General features: G+C 45.4%; 1 protein-coding gene across 1 annotated transcript in view; it reads right to left on the reverse strand.

Annotated features, from left to right (window-relative positions):
• DAD1 (defender against cell death 1) overlaps positions 1–16,805 on the reverse strand; it is a 21,259-nt gene extending 4,454 nt beyond the window's left edge. The window contains exons 1-2 of the mRNA XM_068130342.2: positions 16,519–16,805; positions 10,574–10,729 (exon numbers count right to left, since the gene is read on the reverse strand). Of these exons, the coding sequence (XP_067986443.1) occupies positions 10,599–10,729; positions 16,519–16,729 (342 nt within the window). The 5' untranslated portion in view covers positions 16,730–16,805 and the 3' untranslated portion in view covers positions 10,574–10,598. The remainder of the gene's footprint in view (positions 1–10,573; positions 10,730–16,518) is intronic.
• Positions 16,806–23,482: the final 6,677 nt, after the last annotated feature.

Raw genomic sequence — 23,482 nt, forward strand, 5'->3', positions numbered from 1 at the left:
CCCCATGTTCTCTACATATCCACCCCCCACTCCCCTATGTTCTCTACATATCCACCGCCCCCCATGTTCTCTACATATCCACCCCCCACTCCCCTATGTTCTCTACATATCCACCCACCCCCCATGTTCTCTACATATCCACCCCCCACTCCCCTATGTTCTCTACATATCCACCCCCCCCCCCCATGTTCTCTACATATCCACCCCCCACTCCCCTATGTTCTCTACATATCCACCCCCCACTCCCCTATGTTCTCTACATATCCACCACCCCTATGTTCTCTACATATCCACCCCCCCACTCCCCTATGTTCTCTACATATCCACCACCTCCCCCACCCATGTTCTCTACATATCCACCCCCCACTCCCCTATGTTCTCTACATATCCACCACCCCCATGTTCTCTACATATCCACCCCCCACTCCCCTATGTTCTCTACATATCCACCCCCCCCCCATGTTCTCTACATATCCACCCCCCAACCATGTTCTCTACATACCCACCACCTCCCCCACCCATGTTCTCTCCATATCCACCCCCCCGGACCATGTTCTCTACATACCTACCACCTCCCCCACCCATGTTCTCTACATATCCACCCCCCAACCATGTTCTCTACATACCCACCACCTCCCCCACCCATGTTCTCTACATATCCACCGCCCGACCATGTTCTCTACATATCCACCGCCCGACCATGTTCTCTACATACCTACCACCTCCCCCACCCATGTTCTCTACATACCCACCCCCCCATGTTCTCTACATACCCACCACCCCCCCCACCCATGTTCTCTACATACCCACCCCCCCATGTTCTCTACATACCTACCACCTCCCCCACCCATGTTCTCTACATACCCCCCCCCCCATGTTCTCTACATACCTACCACCTCCCCCCCCCATGTTCTCTACATACCCCCCCCCCCATGTTCTCTACATACCCACCACCTCCCCCACCCATGTTCTCTACATACCCCCCCCCCCCATGTTCTCTACATACCTACCACCTCCCCCACCCATGTTCTCTACATACCCACCCCCCCCATGTTCTCTACATACCCACCCCCCCCATGTTCTCTACATATCCCACCACCTCCCCCACCCATGTTCTCTACATACCCACCCCCCCCCCCCATGTTCTCTACATACCTACCATCTCCCCCACCCATGTTCTCTACATACCCCCCCCCCCCATGTTCTCTACATACCCACCACCCCCCCCCCCCCACCCATGTTCTCTACATACCCACCCCCCCCCATGTTCTCTACATACCTACCACCTCCCCCACCCATGTTCTCTACATACCCACCACCTCCCCCACCCATGTTCACTGCATCTTAATTTCCACACCTGAATGCAATTTTTACATCTGAAACTGCCAGACACAATACACCCAAACTTCCCTCGACTCCACTGAATTTCCAATGACACCAACTTTTGCAAAACACACCAAATACCACAAGTCACATACAGGGCCATTTCCCACTCTACTTCACCACTAAGAATCAGTTTAGTCTTATCAAGATTCACTCTCAATCCTTATACTCCATCATTGCTTCTTTCCAAATATGAAACAACACCTTTGCTTCTATTTTTGTTTTGATTTTCTGTCAGGACTAAAGTGGGCCTGCAAAAGTATTCAGCCCACCCCCCCCCCCCCCCACCCCCCCCCCCCCCCCCCCCCCCCCCCAGATAAAATGTGAATAAGTTTGATTAACAGAAAAAATCAGATGATTCTCGGTTGCATAAGTATTCAAACCCGTTGCCGAATGAACCCAAAATCACTTTATGGGCAGATAAATTTAACCAGTGTGCTGACACTTGGTGGCTTGCTCTTTGTCGGGAAAATGGGCCATCTTCAAAGACAGCAATCTAAATGCAGATGGAACACATGACTAGTTCGTTTGAAAGGTTACAAAATAAGTGTACTGCAGTAGGTTTCACCTGTAATCAGTGGTTTAACTTTAAAATTATGCTCCCTCATTTATCCAAGGAGTTTTAAGGTGCAACTCACTTGATCAACTAACAAGGCAAACATGAAGACCAAGGAGCTTTCCAAAGAAGTCAGACATGAAGTGGTGGAGAAGCTCCATTCAGGAGAAGGTTATAAGAAGATTTCAAAGTCATTCATTATCCCTTTGAGTACTGTGAAATCCATCATTAAGAAGTGGAAGAGGTATCATACCACCCAGAGTTTACCCAGATCAAGTCGACCATCCAAACTCAGCAGCCGGATAAGCAGGAAACTGGATTGGGATGTCACTCGAAATCCAACAAAGACTTCGAAAGATCTGCAAGGTTCTATGTCCAAGTGGTCAGTGTTAATCAATTAAACAATATCTTGTTCCCTTCGCAAAGCCGGCCTCCATGGACAGGTGGCAAGAAAGAAGCCATTACTGAAAAAGACACATGTAAAAGCTCATATGGAGTTTGCAAAAAAAGCATCTTAATGATACGGCAGGCATGTGGAGTAAGGTTTTGTGGGCAGATGAGACAAAAATTTAACTTTTTGGTCTAAATTCAAAGCGCTACATCTGGCGCAAGCCTAACACTACATATCACCAGTCAACACCATCCCTACTGTCAAGCATGGTAGCGGCAGCATCATGTTCTGGGGCTGCTCGTCATCAGCACGGACTGGCAAGCTTGTCAGGATAACAGGGACAATTGACGGTGCAAAGTACAGGAGAATCCTTGATGAAAACCTGCTCGAGTCAGCCATGAATCTTAAACTGGGTAGGAGATTCACATTTCAGCAGGACAATGATCCGAAGCACGAAACTAAAGCCGCACTGGAGTGGCTGAATAAGAAGAAAATAAATGTTCTTGAGTGGCCCGGTAAAAGTCATGACTTGAACACAATTGAACATTTATGGTGAGACTTGATTGCAGTCCATCGACGATCTCCATCAAACTTTGCAGAACGAGAGCAATTTTCATGTGAAGAATGGGCAAATATTTCACCATCTCACTGTGCAAAGTTCGTAGAGATTTACCCAAAAAGACTAACTGCAGTCATTGCTGCAAAAGATACTTCCACCAAGTACTGACCAAAGGGGTGAATACTTTTTCAACCATAGAATTTTGATTTATACATGTTTTTTCAGGTATTCCTGACATGTAACCTCCTTCAACAATAACTGTGTTGTGTTTGATCTTTGCAGTTATGAATAAAAAAAGCTTATTTCGAAAGATTGTTTCTACATAATTCATCTAAATGTGTCATTATTGTTGGGGAGGGGGGGGGGGGGGTGTAAAGACTTTTGCAGTCCACTGTAGGTCATCTGCATATAATAGTTCCATGGGAATGCTACCCTCATCTTTCATAAGCTCTGCTAAAACGTGTAAAAAAGCAAGAATGATCCCTGATGTAAATCTACTTTCACTTCAAATGATTGTATATCCTCCACCAATTCTTACTGATATTTTTGGCCTCTTATACATTGACATAACTATCCACTCCAAATCCTCTGTTAATCCCAATCTCCTAAGTGCCCATTCCACAACTACCCTTGGTACCTTCTCATATGCTTTCTCAAGATCTACAAACACGTGGTACAACTTCGTCTTTGCTAAATACTTCTCTTGAATCTGCCATCGACCTTCCATTAAAAGCCATATTGGCTCTTATCTATAAGACAACTCATCTTAATCTGTTAAAATAATTTTGTTAGAGCTAACGATAGGTTAGAAGGTATATAATTGCAAATAGTGTTGCCATCTTGTAGCAAGTGATATTAACCATGTTGTCTTTGATTCAACCAAAGAAGCTTTTTAGTTAGAGAAAGTTGGTTCAAACCGAACCACAACATTGCAAGCATTCACACATAAAATCTATATTATAATAGGCTATGGTGATTCTGTCTGTCTGTCCAGGGGTGTGGCTTACTCGTTTACAGAGTAGCTCCACCCATTCTTGGAGATGCTTCATGTAAACAAATATCCACCATTTTATTAACTCGAATAGCTTTGAGGCCTGTTTAGTTAGGCCCGTGCTGTCTTTCTCCCTCACACAGGTTTATTTCAACTCAAATTCGATATATCATTTCATTTTTAACAGTCGCTAACATAGTTTTAGACTCGGTTGAAAAAAAACGGGAAGAAAATCCCATGAATGTTTCCGTTTATGGAACGAAATGAATTCTCAAAGGCCTGTAAAATAAAGCCCATTCATTGAGTCACCCTCACGATTTTATCTCGAATTCACCATCTGATTTAATTTTATCGATGGTTTTCGACTCAGTCAGAAATAATTGAGAACATTCACGCACAGACGGGAAAATGCAGAAATAAATTTTTTTAAATCACGCCATGATGATACACGAAAATACACTGCCTAAAATAAGTCAGGGAAAATGTCGACATATATAAAAAATTCACTTTTTCTTTTCCGTTAAGATATATTACTTTTACTTTTGATGAGTCGTCACAAAAACGACATATATTTCTTCGTTCTTATTTCATTCAACATTATTATCCAGAAGTAAAATATGTTTCAGGAAATTACCGAGAGATATTTATTCTTTTTTTTTTATTAGTTATGTGCGCATACACTTTAAATAGGTTTATTTGAAATCTTTAATTTTCACAATGTAATTTACTTGCCATTTGTCATTTGATGATTACGAGACACTTCCTCTTGAGGATCGTGACAATTCATGCGTTGCGTGGAAACTTCCATTTCCAAAATGAATGCGACTGTCGATGAACGCAGACTTGAACAGGATGCAGCAAGAAAAAGAAGGAGCCGGGAGAACCGCACAGGATGCTGCTGCAACAACGATGAGGAGGATTGGAGAGGAGCGAGGGGTTGGAGAAGAGTTAGGGGTTGGAGAGGAGTGAAGGGTTGGAGAGTGAGGAGTGAGGGGTTGGAGAGTGAGGAGCTAGGGGTTGGAGAGTGAGGAGCTAGGGGTTGGAGAGTGAGGAGCTAGGGGTTGGAGAGTGATGTGTCCAAATGTCACACACGTCCATGCCCGTGGGATTCCCATGGGTGACCCCGCTAGACTGCAGTAAGAAAAAGAACGAGACGGGAGAACGAGACCCTCGACGAACGTGATCACAGACTCACACAGGATGCTGCTGCAACAACGATGAGGAGGGTTGGAGAGGAGCGAGGGGTTGGAGAGGAGCGAGGGGTTGGTGAGGAGTGAGGGGTTGGAGAGTGAGAAGCTAGGGGTTGGGGAGTGAGAAGCTATGGGTTGGGGAGTGAGTTGCTAGGGGTTGAAGTGTGAGGAGCTAGGGGTTGAGGAGTGAGGAGCTAGGGGTTGAGGAGTGAGGAGCTAGGGGTTGGGGAGTGAGGAGCTACGGGGTTGGAGCGTGAGGGCCTAGGGGTTGGAGAGGAGCGAGAAATTGGAGAGGAGTGAGGAGTTGGAGAGTGAGGAGCGAGGAGTTGGAGAGCGAGGAGCTAGGGGTTGGAGAGCGAGGAGCTCGGGGTTGGAGAGCGAGGAGCTAGGGGTTGGAAAGTGAGGAGCTCGGGGTTGGAGAGCGAGGAGCTAGGGGCTGGAGAGTGAGGAGCTAGGGGCTGGAGAGGAGCGAGAAATTGGAGAGGAGCGAGGGGTTGGAGAGTGAGGAGCGAGGGGTTGGAGAGCGAGGAGCTAGGGGTTGGAAAGTGAGGAGCTAGGGGTTGGAAAGTGAGGAGCTAGGGGTTGGAGAGTGAGGAGCTAGGGGTTGGAGAGTGAGGAGCTAGGGGCTGGAGAGGAGCGAGAAATTGGAGAGGAGCGAGGGGTTGGAGAGTGAGGAGCTCGGGGTTGGAAAGTGAGGAGCTAGGGGTTGGAGAGTGAGGAGCTAGGGGTTGGAGAGTGAGGAGCTAGGGGTTGGAGAGTGAGGAGCTAGGGGCTGGAGAGGAGCGAGAAATTGGAGAGGAGCGAGGGGTTGGAGAGTGAGGAGCTAGGGGTTGGAAAGTGAGGAGCTAGGGGTTGGAAAGTGAGGAGCTAGGGGTTGGAGAGTGAGGAGCTAGGGGTTGGAGAGTGAGGAGCTAGGGGCTGGAGAGGAGCGAGAAATTGGAGAGGAGCGAGGGGTTGGAAAGTGAGGAGCTAGGGGTTGGAAAGTGAGGAGCTAGGGGTTGGAGAGTGAGGAGCTAGGGGTTGGAGAGTGAGGAGCTAGGGGCTGGAGAGGAGCGAGAAATTGGAGAGGAGCGAGGGGTTGGAGAGTGAGGAGCTCGGGGTTGGAGAGTGAGAAGCTAGGGGTTGGGGAGTGAGGAGTTAGGGGTTGAGGAGTGAGGAGCTAGGGGTTGAGGAGTGAGGAGCTAGGGGTTGGGGAGTGAGGAGCTACGGGGTTGGAGCGTGAGGGCCTAGGGGTTGGAGAGGAGCGAGAAATTGGAGAGGAGTGAGGAGTTGGAGAGTGAGGAGCGAGGAGTTGGAGAGCGAGGAGCTAGGGGTTGGAGAGCGAGGAGCTCGGGGTTGGAGAGCGAGGAGCTCGGGGTTGGAGAGCGAGGAGCTAGGGGCTGGAGAGCGAGGAGCTAGGGGCTGGAGAGGAGCGAGAAATTGGAGAGGAGCGAGGGGTTGGAGAGTGAGGAGCGAGGGGTTGGAGCGTGAGGAGCGTGGAGTTGGAGAGTGAGGAGCGAGGAGTTGGAGAGTGAGGAGCGAGGAGTTGGAGAGTGAGGGGCGAGGGGTTGGAGAGTGAGGGGCAAGGGGTTGGAGGGCGAGGAGCGAGGGGTTGGAGAGCGAGGAGCGAGGGGTTGGAGAGCGAGGAGCGAGGGGTTGGAGAGCGAGGAGCTCGGGGGTGGAGAGCGAGGAGTAGGGGTTGGAGAGTGAGGAGCGAGGAGTTGGAGAGTGAGGGGCGAGGGGTTGGAGAGTGAGGGGCAAGGGGTTGGAGGGCGAGGAGCGAGGGGTTGGAGAGCGAGGAGCGAGGGGTTGGAGAGCGAGGAGCGAGGGGTTGGAGAGCGAGGAGCTCGGGGGTGGAGAGCGAGGAGCTCGGGGGTGGAGAGCGAGGAGTAGGGGTTGGAGAGGAAGGAGTTGGAGAGTGAGGGTCGATTGGAGAAGAGAGTGAGGAGCGATTGGAGGAGTGTGAGGAGCGATTGGAGGGGAGTGTGAGGAGCGATTGGAGGGGAGTGTGAGGAGCGATTGGAGGGGAGTGTGAGGAGCGATTGGAGAGGAGTGTGAGGGATTGGAGAGGAGTGTGAGGGATTGGAGAGGAGTGTGAGGGATTGGAGAGGAGTGTGAGGGATTGGAGAGGAGTGTGAGGAAGTATTGGAGAGGAGTGTGAGGAAGTATTGGAGGGGAGTGTGAGGAGGAGTGGGATTGGAGAGGCGTGAGGGTGGAGAGAGGCAAGTGTCAGGTGGAGAGGAGTGAGGGGTCACATATTATGTACACACACAACAACAACATGCATTTTAAGGCCATTTTCCCTGCAAGAGCGGGGGTTAGCCAGGGTCACATATTATGTAAAATAAATAAATTGTGTTCATTACACCATTTTGTAAAATTTAATGTGCAGCATCGAAATCAAGATGTCCAAATGTCACACACGTCATGGGCCCGTGGTTTTCCCACGGGTGACCCCACTAGTAGTTAGAATATTAATTGTACCCAATAATGCCTTTTTTACGTTAGACTAGTATCAAGTTCTGAAGTTAAGCTTTCATGTTCTTTATCCCTTTACATTTACGCTTTTATTTTATTTCGGAGAATTACCGAGCTGTTGTCACCGATTATCAACAACAACCCATATGGATCCTCATTGACCTATAGGAATCTGGCAGGTATTCTATTTGTGAGGCAAGGCCACATACTGTGGATGACTTTGAAGCCACGATTATAGCACAGCATTAGCATCCAAGCTGTCTCAGCTGTAATGGTCAATGAGAGCAGCAGCAAAGCATTTTTACATTAACCCTTTGAGTACGGGATTATTTTTTTTGATAAAAATACCCCCCCCCCCCCCCCACCCCCCTGGTACGGGATTAATTTGGCATTTTGGTACGGGAATGCAACCACGTACTGACGATCTATTTATAGGTATAGTCGATGACGTGTGGTAACGTCATCCGTACACAAAACTTTTTCGCGGGTTGCGGCACTGGACGTCATCCGTACTCAAAGGGTTAAGTGTCCAGACAAGCTCGTTTTTCAGAATTGTATCACACACAAACCACTCACTTTTCTTCATGTATTTACTAATCGCTACAATCCTGCCAAATCATAGTGCCGACATGAGATATTGGAAAGTTGAAGAGAAGGTATTTTGTATTGGGTGCAGTGTTTTAGGTAAAAATAGCGACACAAAAGATGTGTACACTTCCACCATGTCACGACTTAGCGATCACAAAAAATAACTAGAATGGCAATCGGGAGAGTGTATACCTTCACCAGGATGAACAATTTACGGGTAGTATCCCCAAGATAGACAGGATCTGAATCTGGACCTCCAAAATCTAATCGGCTTGTTCTTTTCACCTACCCAACTCAGTCACCAAGTTTCATCCGAATCCGCACACAACTTTTTGAGACATCATGCGATATATCGTTTTAGGCCCCATCTCTCAATGGTGAAGAATAACTTACAGAATTAAAAAAATTCTCGTATCCTGATCTGGATCTCCACCAAAATCCAATCGATTCGTCCTTGTCATACACCCAACCTGTCCACCAAATTTCGTTCAAATCCGCCCACAACATTTTGAGATATCCTGTTCACAGACAAACAAACAGACAGAGGTGAAAATATAACCTGGATCTTCCTTTGGTGGCGGGAGTTTAAAAAAAAAAATTCCTCCGGCGACTTCGTCAGCGAAGGCATAGAAATACCCATTGCAATAATAATTTTAAGGAAAGTGATGACATTTCCTTTTTCCACCGTGGCCAAAAACTTCGACCCTTCCCCTCTAGGTAGGCTAGGTGGAAGCTTGAATGTCCCAAGTAGATAAAATACAGACATGTCATTCCAGAAGAGCTCTTTGGACACCGCCAAGTAATATGAATGAGCCTTTAATGCCATTGGGGTAACTTTGTATGTGCCGCACAATGCGGCAGTATGCAACCCCCCTTACTTGTATAGAACAAAAAACTATTTGGAGGAAGAGTGTTAATCGATTGACGAGTACATTGTGCATTCATCTACAATAAAAACAGAAAATCGCACCCGTGTCCAAAGGAAGCGGTTCAGTTTAGCATTCTTAATATGAAATAGGCAAAGCCTAGAAACAAAAGAAACCCTTTAGAACCCACTAGAATTACACTTTAGAACCCCTTAGAATTAAACACGGTGAGGTAGAAAGGTTCTTCTTCATTTTTGATGGACAGATGGACGGTTGAAAGGACATAGCCAAATATTGAATAACAATGTCGTGTGTGTGTGTGTGTGTGTGTGTGTGTGTGTGTGTGTTGCTCCTCCTCCATTACTCCAAAACCATGAAACCAAGCGGCCTGAAACTTTGCATCGATACTAAGGGAACTCCATGGAAGTGCATGTTTGAAAATTGGGTGTTTGGGTAAATGTAAACACCCCTTTGTAAGATAATTATGGGGGTGCTCATCATGAAAAACCATAAAAAGCCTTACCAAGATGGCGGTGCACCATGTTTCTCAGCCCCCTTTCACTACGCAGGTCATTTTGTTTTGGCTTGCTCAAAAATCCCTAGACTTAGAACAGGCCACAAATGTTTCTGTATGATGAAGTGCTCCAAAAAAATTTTTTTTCACTTTCCTCACATATCGAATTGCCTGATCTTCATACCTACAAATCGCTGTGTACATCGCTTTTGTAAGTGCGATAGCTTTCAAATTAGGAGGTGAAGGTTGGAGAGGGGATCGGAAGGGGCAGGCTTTGGGTGGGAGTCTGGAAGGAGGGGGTGGGATGGGAGGAGGTAGGGTGGGGAGGATTAGGAGAGGGATGAGGGAAGTGTAGGGGTGGGATGAGTCAGGTAGGGTGTAGGGAAGGGGTAGGATAAGGGACAGAGACCCAGTGCTGTCCGGCAATGCTGGGTACCTTTGCTCATAATAAAGAAAGAAATAAAATGATTTCAGCAGTTGCAAATGCAAAATTCAAACCTAAAACCAAAGTGATGGCTCTGCACTTTATTTCAGGCAGAAATGCTTACAACAGAGTTTATTTGATCCCTTTGTAAAATTGCCAAAACTACAAGTATCGATTGCAATAAATTTACGACAAAAAGGACAAAAAAATAAAATTACAGACAAGTTGAGCAAACATAACCAACTCTATTTGGAAATACACTATGGGGAGTCATGCTGCAACTGTTTGCATCTCGTGTTGTACGGATTTCAAGACGGCAATCACCCTTGCGGTACATCCTCGCACAGTTGGTGTAATCTGCAATGCCAAACGCTTGAAACACAATTCAAACTGTAACCACAGAGCACTTGCAGCGATTAAACAGATCCTTTTATTTTTGTTTCCTCAAAAATCTTGGGCTAGGTCAGTCAACAGTGACTATTTTAACAAATCATTATGCAGAATTCCCATTTTAGTTTGCATACAAGATAACTTATTCAACACAAGACAGTAGCTATCAAACACTACCATTGCCCAAGGTGTCTTGCTTTGTATGACACAAATCAATTAAAGCATAGTGGGAAATATCCCTCGAACAATCATTTATTAGCTTACCATCTGTTATCACAAGGGCTACAACTTAGCCAATGAAATTGATGACAACAAGGTGGAGAATGACGTGGGCAAAGAGGAAGTCTGCGAAGGCTCTCTCTGGAGAAATGTTCAAAAAGTCATTTTTGTTTTGTGGGTTGACTTGAATCCTCAGGCAGGCTAGAGACAAAAGGCGACAATAATGGGTTCAGTGACGAGAAAGGAATACGCTAACGCGGTGTACAAAGTACCACACAAAATATGTAGCTGAACTAAGGCGTAGAAGCTCCACAATAGGTGGCCAGAAGTAAGGAGCTAAATGTGGAACAAAAATAAATGAAACAATCACAACATAATATAATGTGGACAAATTAGGCCCATTAAAAAGAATAACGCTCGTTTCACACCTGTGCTGTGAAACAAAACAAAGAGCAGGTTTGCCATTATTGGTGGTGTGGGATATATATATATACTCAACATCAAAATAAACTTATCAAATCTTTAGGACAATCATTGAAATCCTCCACGCAAAAATGAAAAATATTTGAACACAGAGGTAAAGTTCAGTTATCTTTACTAAACACATGTCAATAAACAAGAGGTTGCCTCAATGACAAATAAACAAAAAGCATGAACATCACAAGGGGTGGTGCAACAAAAGTCACAGCACTGCAACACAAAGGCACGCACCTGAATACAGTCACACGCACCTGAATGCACCTGAGGCACGCACCTGAATAATGACACAGGAATGGACACAACACTCCTAACAGTCAAGGACAGAATGACAGCAATCCTCAATATCGTGTGTGTCCTCCCTGAGCTGTGATGCAGGCTGTACACCTCCGATGCATGCTCTGTACCAGGCGTCTCATGCGGTCTGGGGAAGTCTGTCCCACTCCTCCTGCAAGCCTTGAATGAGCATTTGCCGATTGGCAGCCGTTGATCTCCTCGATGCAAGACGTCGACCAAGCTCATCCCATAAATGCTCAATGGGATTGAGGTCAGGGGAATAAGGCATCCAAGGCATCCAAGGCATCACTTCAACACCATGTTCCTGGAAGAAATTGGTGGTCAGGCGAGCAGCATGCGGTCGAGCGTTGTCCTGCTGGAAAACTGTGATGTCAGGATGAACCTGCAGAAATGGCAGCAGATGAGGTCTGACTTCTGCGACTCACTGGGACTGACAATCTGTCAATTTCCTGACCCGGATCTCAGGCAACGGAGCATCTTCTCTTCTAGACTTGTTTATGACTAACTTCCCTGCAAATGACTGCTGCTCTTCTTCTGCTCCAATCGCCTCATCTGATCATGTGCTTGTTAAAGTGGACATCTCTCTGCCCATTCTCAGAAAGCCTCCTCAGCGTCGAAGAGTCTGGCATTTCACTCAGGCCAACTGGCACGGTCTTCAAGCAGCCATCAATCATCTGGACTGTGTCTCCCAACTCTACCGCCTCTGACATCAACTCATCCTGGGAATTCTTCCAAGGTAAACTGCTCTCTCTCATGCACAGATTTATCCCATCTCACCTTCAGTTGTCATACCCTTCCTCCTGTCCATGGTACACGGCATCTTGTGGTGAGGCAGTTGCCCAGAAACAACTTGCCTTCGCCTCTTGGCAAGCGAATCCAACGGAAGGAAATCTCATTTCCTTTCACAAAGCCCGAAACAAGTGTGTGTCCACCCTCAGGGGAGCCAGGAAACAATATCTCTCCACTCTCAAGACCGAACTCTCAAACCTGTCTCCCTCTTCCAAATCCTGGTGGCGTCTGGTCAAATCATTTCTGGTGTTTGTTCCCCCTCCATCCCCTCGCTTACCTCAAACGGCTACACAGCTGACTCCGCAAGTGAAAAAGCTGAATGCCTCAACTCTGTATTTGCCTCTAAATCTTGTGTCTCAAACCCATCTCTGTCTGTACCCACCGTACCCCGTCATACCCAGCTGTTCGTGGACTCTGTGTCCTTTCCTCCTGACAAGGTGGAAAAGTTTCTGTCAACCCTCGACTCTGATTCTGCAACTGGACCTGACGGCATCAGCCCACGGGTCCTAAAATCCTGCTCCGCCGGTCTTTCACTCCCTCTATTTGTTCTCTTCCCTCTCTCTTTTGCTCAAGGTCATCTGCCATCACCTTGGAAATCAGCCAACATCACCGCTTTACACAAAAAGGTGCAAAAACAGATCCTTGCAACTACAGAACAATCAGCCTTCTCCCAATTATCAGCAAAGTCATGGAATCCATCATTGCTTCGGATATCAAATCTTTCCTCTTCTCCAATTGTTTGATCTCTGATCATCAATTTGGTTTCAGACCAGGACACTCTACTCTGGACATGCTGCTTCTGCTGTCTCAACAATGGATGGAGGTCCTCAATGCCAAACAGGAAATTAGAGCTGTCTCCCTTGACATATCATGTGCCTTTGATACGGTCTGGCACCCCGCTCTGCTCACCAAACTCTCCTCCTTTGGTGTCCATGGAAATCTCCACGCTTGGCTTGCGGACTTCCTCTCTCGCCGTAGTCAACGTGTGGCCCTGAATGGGTTTCTGTCATCTCCCCTTCCTGTTCAGGCCGCAGTTCCCCAAGGCAGTGTTCTGGGCCCTGTGCTTTTTCTGGTCTTCATCAATGATCTCTCTGACTCTCTTGAAAATCCTCTCTATGTCTTTGCTAATGACTCCACTCTCTGCCGCTCCATTCCTCATCCCTCAGATCGGCAGTCTGCAGCCTCCTCACTCTCTGCAGACCTGGACAAAATCACAGACTGGTCAAACATGTGGAACATGTCTTTCAATCCTGACAAATCTCACACTCTTACTATAAAACCACCGTTTAGAGGCCATTTTTCCCCGCAAAGCGGGGGTTGGCCTTTTCGGGGACCGTGGTAGTTGTTGTTTTTTGGTCCCCTTTTTTTGAAGCAATGTTTTACGGCCGGATGCCCTTCCTGACGCCAACCCTTTTTGCCGCCTTCAACGACAAACAGGGAATTACCAGTGAACTGGTACTCAATTAAATCAAACTCTTACTATGTCTCTCTGAAAAGACTGACTGGACAACCCTCCCATCCACTTTCTGAATAATCCTCTCCAAGAAGTTCTGTCACTCAAGCTTTTGGGTCTCACTATCTGCCATGATCTTTCCTGGGAAATCCACATTTCAAATCTGGCCTCCAAAGCCAGTTGCCGACTGGGCATCCTCCGTCGTGCGAAATCCTTCCTTGGCACACCTGAGCACCACATACAAGGCTTTCATCCGCAGCTCAATGGAATACTGCTCTCCCCTCTGGGATGGTGCTCCTGCCTCACAGCTAGCTCGACTTCACGCTGTTGAAACCAAAGCTTTCAGAATCATTGGAATCTCCCGCGATGACGCTAACTCCGAGGGCCTTTTACTTACTCACCGCTGGCAGGTTGGTGGGCTTTTTGTCTTCTACCGACTCCTCTCCGGCCTTGCTCCCCCAGCTCTGTCTGTGCTCTGTCCCCCAAATATTCCTGCAGGTCGCACAAGATCTGCCTGCAACCCTCTTATGGTTAAACTGCCAAAATAAAGACTCTCTGCTCACCTTCACTCCTTCATTCCTCTTTTCTCCCGCCTCTGGAACAAACTCCCTCAATCGCTTCAATCCCACTCCTCCCTCCAGGTCTTTAAAACAGCTGTTCACCAACATCTCTTATCTTCCCCCATTCAAAACCTTGATCTTTTCTACCCCCGCTAATTTCACCCCAGATTCACTTTTTTGAAATACCAACTTCCTTCCTGGAAGTCCTTGCAGTGTCCTTGTGTTTTATACCTCTCCCACCCCTCCCCCCCTTCCCACACCCCCTCCCCCCAAGGCCTCCCACAGATCTCCCTATGTCCCTGCTCTCAAATGTTGTGTTTGTGTGCTTCCCCATCTCTCCCGATCTTGTCTACCTCTACCCTTATTATATGTTTTGTGTGCCTTTGATTTTTTTGTGCGATAAATGTTCGCTCTTTCACGAGCCTCGATCCTGTATACAAAGATAATAATAAAAAAATAAAAAAATGAATTCATTGACATGCTGACTCGTGAGATTGCCTTTGATGATGACCAGAGGTGTCCTGAGATGGGTGGAAATGCCAGCCCATACCATCACACTGGGTCCTCCCCAACGATTGATCTGGCAAATACAGCATGATGCATACCTTTCCCCACCTCTGCGCCATACCCGTTGATAGTGCACATGACAGTATAAGGACAGTACACCAGACAGTATAAGGACAGTACACCAGAAAGTACAAGGACAGTACACCAGACAGTACAAGGACAGTACACCAGACAGTACAAGGACAGTACACCAGACAGTACAAGGACAGTACACCAGACAGTACAAGGACAGTACACCAGACAGTACAAGGACAGTACACCAGAAAGTATAAGGACAGTACACCAGACAGTACACCAGACAGTACAAGGACAGTACACCAGACAGTACAAGGACAGTACACCAGACAGTACACCAGACAGTATACCAGAAAGTATAAGGACAGTATACCAGAAAGTATAAGGACAGTATACCAGACAGTATAAGGACAGTACACATGACAGTATAAGGACAGCACACATGACAGTACACTGGCCAGTATAAGGACAGTACACATGACATGGCAGTACACATGACAGTATGAGGACAGTACACATGACTTGGCAGTACACCGGACAGTATGAGGACAGTACACATGACTTGGCAGTACACCGGACAGTATGAGGACAGTACACATGACTTGGCAGTACACCGGACAGTATAAGGACAGTACACCGGACAGTATAAGGCCAGTATAAGGCCAGTACAAGGCCAGTACACATGACCGTATAAGGACAGTACATATGCCAGTATAATGACAGTACACATGACAGTATAAGGACAGTACACATGACAGTATAAGGACAGTACACATGACAGTACCAGGACAGTACATATGCCCGTATAATGACAGTACACATGGCAGTATAAGGACAGTACACATGACAGTATAAGGACAGTACACATGACAGTATAAGGACAGTACACATGCCAGTACACATGCCAGTACACATGACAGTACAAGGACAGTACAAGGACAGTATAAGGACAGTACACATGACGGTATAAGGACAGTACAAGGACAGTATAAGGATAGTACAAGGACAGTACGAGGCCAGTTCAAGGACAGTACACATGACAGTATAATAAGGACAGTACACATGACAGTATAAGGACAGTACACATGACAGTATAAGGACAGTACACATGACAGTATAAGGACAGTACACATGACAGTATAAGGACAGTACAGTACACATGACAGTATAAGGACAGTACACATGACAGTATAAGGACAGTACACATGACAGTATAAAGACAGTGCACATGGCAGTATATAGACAGTACACGTGGCAGTATATAGACAGTACACGTGGCAGTATATAGACAGTACACGGACAATACACGGACAGTACACATGAGAGTATAAGGACAGTACACATAACATGGCAATACACCGGACAGTACACATGACAGTATAAGGACAGTACACATGACAGTATAAGGACAGTACACATGACAGTATAAGGACAGTACACATGACAGTATAAGGACAGTACACATGGCAGTATAAGGACAGTACACATGGCAGTATAAGGACAGTACACCGGACAGTGTAAGGACAGTACACATAACATGACAGTACACCGGACAGTGTAAGGACAGTACACATAACATGACAGTACACCGGACAGTGTAAGGACAGTGCACATAGCTCACAACATATACCTCCTTCCTTACCGCCAAAGGCAAAACACAACCTTCGTACGAAGCCCAAGAAAAAGCAAGAGGTCTTGGTTGAAAAACAAACCACAAAGAAATAGTACAGTGTAAACAACAATGATCATTATAACTATCCATACAATAACACACAACACACGTAGATTCCACTGCAGAATAACCGAAGCCGCGGAGCCATTTTCAGTCTCACCAGCAAGGACGAAAGAACCGACGCAGGAAATGAATCCCGAGAGGAATGAGTTGAACGGGAAGGTTCCGACCAGACAGCAGTACACGAATTGAACGACTCCCGTGAGCAACACGTACGCCAGGTACGCGTCGATCATCTTCAGCTTGGCTGGCGTGACTGCTGAATATTCTTTATGTAGGTTTTGTAGAACGTTCACGAACTTGGGCGCCATTTCTAGTTCAGGACGTCTCACGGAAAACGCTTTGGCTTCTTCAACCCAGCTCCTGTACTGCTATCGGAGGTGAATACAAGGCTCAAGTAAACCGCGAGTTGGAAACCGATTCGCTGATTCGTCAGTGACTGCACCGGCAACACGGGGGAGCCCTGATACCCGCATCAGGTTGCATGGGTGGCATGCAGGTAGAGCACTTACTTTATAATGACGTTAGCGCGGTTTTATATTCTTGAAGAAGATCCGTCGCGAAATTTAAAAAGAAACATGGATCTAAAATTGACACGAAACTGCCAAAGGAAATATGCGACTGTATCCGTCAGGGAGTGAACACGTGGCAAATGTAATAATACTGAGTTTTCTTTCCACCAATCTTTTATCACCTTTGGCCTATTATCACCAACCTATGGTTCTATTGCTGAGCGTTAGTAAAGCAATGAAGCATCACGGACACCATTCTCGGATATAATTCTCCGGGAGTTCGAACGCTGCTCGTGTGTTCGTCCAGACCGAGGAATAAGTCAAATTAATTGGGATGGAGAACGAGTCATCGTCAATGACCAAGACCAGGGGACACCACACGAATGCATTTAAGAAAATGGCGGGATTGAGCCAATTGGACAAATGCAGGTTTTGTGGAATAGAAACAGGAAGTACCCATCACCTTTCGGGGTGTAAAAAACTCATGTCGGAACAGTTGTACACAGAAAGACATGACTAACATGGATCTTCGGGGTCTTTTGGGACTTCAGGGTATTGAAGGGTCTTTGAGGTATTTGGAGTATTTTAGGTATTCCGCGTCTTTCAGGGTATTTTAGGTCTTCATTGTCTTTTGGGTCTTTGGGGTTGTTTTTTTTGGATCTTCGGGTCTCTTGGGTTTTCGGGGTATTATTTTGGGTCTTTGTTGTCTTAATGGTCTTGGGGGACTTAAAGGGTCTTCAAAATTCTAAGGGGTCTTAGCAGTCTAAATGGTCGAAAGGTATATTCCAATTCCAACAGTACGTAATAAAAGGATGTTGTTAATAGACAGAATGCAATCGACTTTCAAACAGTACGTAATTAATAGATATATAGCGACATACTTTACGGACTGACCATGGTTTTCAGATATATCAGAGTACGCCAGTACTCCATGTAGGGATGGTGCGGAAAAAATGTCGGTCCCATCTGCTACATTCAAAACTAGAGTTGGATTATCTTCTTTAAAAACTTGCTTAGGCTACACATGAGCCGACCTTAGTTAAGCCATTTTAGCCCGATGAAGCCATTTTAGCCAGATTAAGCCATTTTATCCCGATTAAGCCATTATAGCCCGATTAAGCCATTATAGCCCAATTAAGCCATTTTAGCCTGATTAAGCCATTTTAGCCCGATTAAGCCATTTTAGCCCAATTAAGCCATTTTAGACCAATTAAGCCATTTTAGCCCAATTAAGCCATTTTAGCCCGATTAAGCCATTTTAGCCCGATTAAGCCATTTTAGCCTGATGAAGCCATTATAGCCCGATTAAGCCATTTTAGCCCGATTAAGCCATTATAGCCTGATTAAGCCATTATAGCCTGATTAAGCCATTTTAGCCTGATTAAGCCATTATAGCCCGATTAAGCCATTATAGCCCAATTAAGCCATTTTAGCCCAATTAAGCCATTTTAGCCCGATTAAGCCATTTTAGCCCGATTAAGCCATTATAGCCCGATTAAGCCATTTTAGCCCGATTAAGCCATTTTAGCCTGATTAAGCCATTATAGCCCGATTAAGCCATTACAGCCTGATTAAGTCATTTTAGCCCGATTAATCCATTTTAGCCCAATTAAGCCATTTTAGCCTGATTAAGCCATTTTAGCCCGATTAAGCCATTTTAGCCTGATTAAGCCATTTTAGCCCGATTAAGCCATTTTAGCCCGATTAAGCCATTACAGCCTGATTAAGTCATTTTAGCCCGATTAATCCATTTTAGCCCAATTAAGACATTTTAGCCTGATTAAGCCATTTTAGCCCGATTAAGCCATTTTAGCCTGATTAAGCCATTTTAGCCCGATTAAGCCATTTTAGCCTGATTAAGCCATTTTAGCCCGATTAAGCCATTACAGCCTGATTAAGTCATTTTAGCCCGATTAATCCATTTTAGCCCAATTAAGCCATTTTAGCCTGATTAAGCCATTTTAGCCTGATTAAGCCATTATAGCCCGATTAAGCCATTATAGCCCAATTAAGCCATTTTAGCCTGATTAAGCCATTATAGCCTGATTAAGCCATTTTAGCCCAATTAAGCCATTTTAGCCCAATTAAGCCATTTTAGCCCAATTCAGCCATTTTAGCCCGATTAAGCCATTTTAGCCCGATTAAGCCATTTTAGCCCGATTAAGCCATTTTAGCCTGATGAAGCCATTATAGCCCGATTAAGCCATTTTAGCCCGATTAAGCCATTTTAGCCCGATTAATCCATTTTAGCCCGATTAAGCCATTTTAGCCTGATTAAGCCATTTTAGCCCAATTAAGCCATTTTAGCCCGATTAAGCCATTTTAGCCTGATTAAGCCATTTTAGCCCGATTAAGTCTTTTAGCCCGATTAAGCCATTTTAGCCTGATTAAGCCATTATAGCCTGATTAATCAATTTTAGCCTGATTAAGCCATTTTAGCCTGATTAAGCCATTTTAGCCTGATTAAGCCATTATAGCCCAATTAAGCCATTTTAGCCCGATTAATCCATTTTAGCCCAATTAAGCCATTTTAGCCCAATTAAGCCATTTTAGCCCGATTAATCCATTTTAGCCCAATTAAGCCATTTTAGCCTGATTAAGCCATTATAGCCTGATTAAGCCATTTTAGCCTGATTAAGCCATTTTAGCCTGATTAAGCCATTATAGCCCGATTAAGCCATTATAGCCCGATTAAGCCATTTTAGCCCGATTAAGCCATTATAGCCTGATTAATCAATTTTAGCCAAATTAAGCCATTTTTAGCCTGATTACGCCATTTTAGCCCAATTAAGCCATTATAGCCTCATTAATCCATTTTAGCCTGATTAAGCCATTTTAGCCTGATTAAGCCATTATAGCCCGATTAATCCATTTTAGCCTGATTAATCCATTTTAGCCTGATTAAGCCATTTTAGCCTGATTTAGCCATTATAGCCCAATTAAGCCATTTTAGCCCGATTAATCCATTATAGCCCAATTAAGCCATTTTAGCCCGATTAATCCATTTTAGCCTGATTAAGCCATTTTAGCCCGATTAAGCCATTATAGCCCAATTAAGCCATTTTAGCCCGATTAATCCATTATAGCCTGATTAAGCCATTTTAGCCTGATTAAGCCATTTTAGCCCAATTAAGCCATTTTAGCCCAATTAAGCCATTTTAGCCCGATTAATCCATTTTAGCCCAATTAAGCCATTTTAGCCCAATTAAGCCATTTTAGCCCGATTAATCCATTTTAGCCCAATTAAGCCATTTTAGCCTGATTAAGCCATTATAGCCTGATTAAGCCATTTTAGCCTGATTAAGCCATTTTAGCCTGATTAAGCCATTATAGCCCGATTAAGCCATTTTAGCCCGATTAATCCATTTTAGCCCGATTAAGCCATTACAGCCCGATTAAGCCATTATAGCCCAATTAAGCCATTTTAGCCCGATTAAGCCATTTTAGCCCAATTAAGCCATTTTAGCCCGATTAAGCCATTATAGCCTGATTAAGCCATTATAGCCCGATTAAGCCATTTTAGCCCGATTAAGCCATTTTAGCCCGATTAAGCCATTTTAGCCCGATTAAGCCATTATAGCCTGATTAAGCCATTTTAGCCCGATTAAGCCATTTTAGCCCGATTAAGCCATTTTAGCCCAATTAAGCCATTTTAGCCCGATTAAGCCATTTTAGGCCGATTAAGCCATTATAGCCTGATTAATCCATTTTAGCCCGATTAAGCCATTTTAGCCTGATTAAGCCATTTTAGCCTGATTAAGCCATTTTAGCCTGATTAAGCCATTATAGCCCGATTAAGCCATTTTAGCCCAATTAAGCCATTTTAGCCCGATTAAGGCATTTTAGCCCGATTAAGCCATTATAGCCCGATTAAGCCATTATAGCCCAATTAAGCCATTTTAGCCCGATTAAGCCATTTTAGCCCAATTAAGCCATTTTAGCCTGATTAAGCCATTATAGCCTGATTAAGCCATTATAGCCCGATTAAGCCATTTTAGCCCGATTAAGCCCGATTAAGCCATTTTAGCCCGATTAAGCCATTTTAGCCTGATTAAGCCATTATAGCCTGATTAAGCCATTTTAGCCCGATTAAGCCATTTTAGCCCGATTAAGCCATTTTAGCCCAATTAAGCCATTATAGCCTGATTAAGCCATTTTAGGCCGATTAAGCCATTATAGCCTGATTAATCCATTTTAGCCCGATTAAGCCATTTTAGCCTGATTAAGCCATTTTAGCCTGATTAAGCCATTTTAGCCTGATTAAGCCATTATAGCCCGATTAAGCCATTTTAGCCCAATTAAGCCATTTTAGCCCGATTAAGCCATTTTAGCCCGATTAAGGCATTTTAGCCCGATTAAGCCATTTTAGCCCGATTAAGCCATTTTAGCCCGATTAAGCCATTAGAGCCCGATTAAGCCATTATAGCCCGATTAAGCCATTATAGCCCGATTAAGCCATTTTAGCCCGATTAAGCCATTTTAGCCTGATTAAGCCATTTTAGCCTGATTAAGCCATTATAGCCCGATTAAGCCATTTTAGCCCAATTAAGTCATTATAGCCTGATTAAGCCATTTTAGCCTGATTAAGCCATTTTAGCCTGATTAAGCCATTTTGGCCCGATTAAGCCATTATAGCCCGATTAAGCCATTTTAGCCCGATTAAGCCATTTTAGCCCGATTAAGCCATTTTAGCCCGATTAAGCCATTTTAGCCCGATTAAGCCATTTTAGCCCGATTAAGCCATTATAGCCCGATTAAGCCATTTTAGCCAGATTAAGCCATTTTAGCCCGATTAAGCCATTTTAGCCCGATTAAGCCATTTTAGCCTGATTCAGCCATTTTAGCCTGATTAAGCCATTTTAGCCTGATTAAGCCATTTTAGCCTGATTAAGCCATTATAGCCCGATTAAGCCATTTTAGCCTGATTAAGCCATTTTAGCCTGATTAAGCCATTTTAGCCTGATTAAGCCATTATAGCCCGATTAAGCCATTTTAGCCCGATTAAGGCATTATAGCCGGATTAAGCCATTTTAGCCTGATTAAGCCATTATAGCCTGATTAAGCCATTTTAGCTTGATTAAGCCATTATAGCCCGATTAAGCCATTTTAGCCCGATTAAGCCATTATAGCCGGATTAAGCCATTTTAGCCTGATTAAGCCATTTTACCCGATTAAGCCTTTATAGCCTGATTAAGCCATTTTAGCCTGATTAAGCCATTATAGCCCGATTAAGCCATTTTAGCCCGATTAAGCCATTTTAGCCTGATTAAGCCATTTTAGCCTGATTAAGCCATTTTAGCCCAATTAAGCCATTTTAGCCTGATTAAGCCATTTTAGCCTGATTAAGCCATTTTAGCCCGATTAAGCCATTTTAGCCCGATTAAGCCATTGTAGCCCGACTAAGCCATTTTAGCCCGACTAAGCCATTTTAGCCCGACTAAGCCATTTTAGCCCGATTAAGCCACTTTAGCCCGATTAAGCCATTTTAGCCCGATTAAGCCATTTTAGCCCGATTAAGCCATTTTAGCCCGATTAAGCCATTTTAGCCCGATTAAGCCATTTTAGCCTGATTAAGCCATTTTAGCCTGATTAAGCCATTATAGCCGGATTAAGCCATTTTAGCCTGATTAAGCCATTATAGCCCGATTAAGCCATTTTAGCCCGATTAAGCCATTATAGCCGGATTAAGCCATTTTAGCCTGATTAAGCCATTTTAGCCCGATTAAGCCTTTATAGCCTGATTAAGCCATTTTAGCCTGATTAAGCCATTATAGCCCGATTAAGCCATTTTAGCCCGATTAAGCCATTTTAGCCTGATTAAGCCATTTTAGCCTGATTAAGCCATTTTAGCCCAATTAAGCCATTTTAGCCTGATTAAGCCATTTTAGCCTGATTAAGCCATTATAGCCCGATTAAGCCATTTTAGCCTGATTAAGCCATTTTAATTAAGTGTGCACAGCACCACACTGGTGACCCCGACTGGTTCAGCCGTAGCTGACCCCTGAACACGCCATGGCTACCAATGCTGTCGCCGTTAAACTCCCGGAGTTCTGGGAAGCACAAGCCGACGTTTGGTTTGTGCAGGCCGAAGCTCAATTCCAGCTCCGGGGCATCACGGCGGACGACACCATGTACTTTCACGTGGTCGCCGCCCTCAGGCCCGGCACTGCCGCCCGGGTCGTGTCCATCCTTCGGCGCCCGCCGGGCGCCCACAAGTACGCGGCGCTCAAACGTGTTCTCCTCGCCACGTTCGGGCTCACGGAGGCCGAATGCGCCGACTGCCTCCTGGACTTTCCCGCCCTCGGCGACACACGACCGTCCGTTCGGATGGATTTTATGTTGTCCCTTCTTGGAGACCAGCACCCGGATTTCCTTTTCCATGCGCTTTTCCTCCACCCGCTACCTGCGCAGGTGCGGCTCGCGCTGGCCGGTTCGAACATAATGGAACCCCGCGCCCTGGCCGGAGAGGCGGACAAATTTTTCGCGGCCTGCGACACGCGGTCGACATACGGTGCTGCCGTAGTGGATCCAGGTGCGGAGGCTACAGCACCC

This window comes from Myxine glutinosa, chromosome 11 (genome assembly GCF_964187855.1).
Source record: "Myxine glutinosa chromosome 11, kmMyxGlut1.1, whole genome shotgun sequence".
Taxonomy (NCBI): Eukaryota; Metazoa; Chordata; class Myxini; order Myxiniformes; family Myxinidae; genus Myxine; species Myxine glutinosa.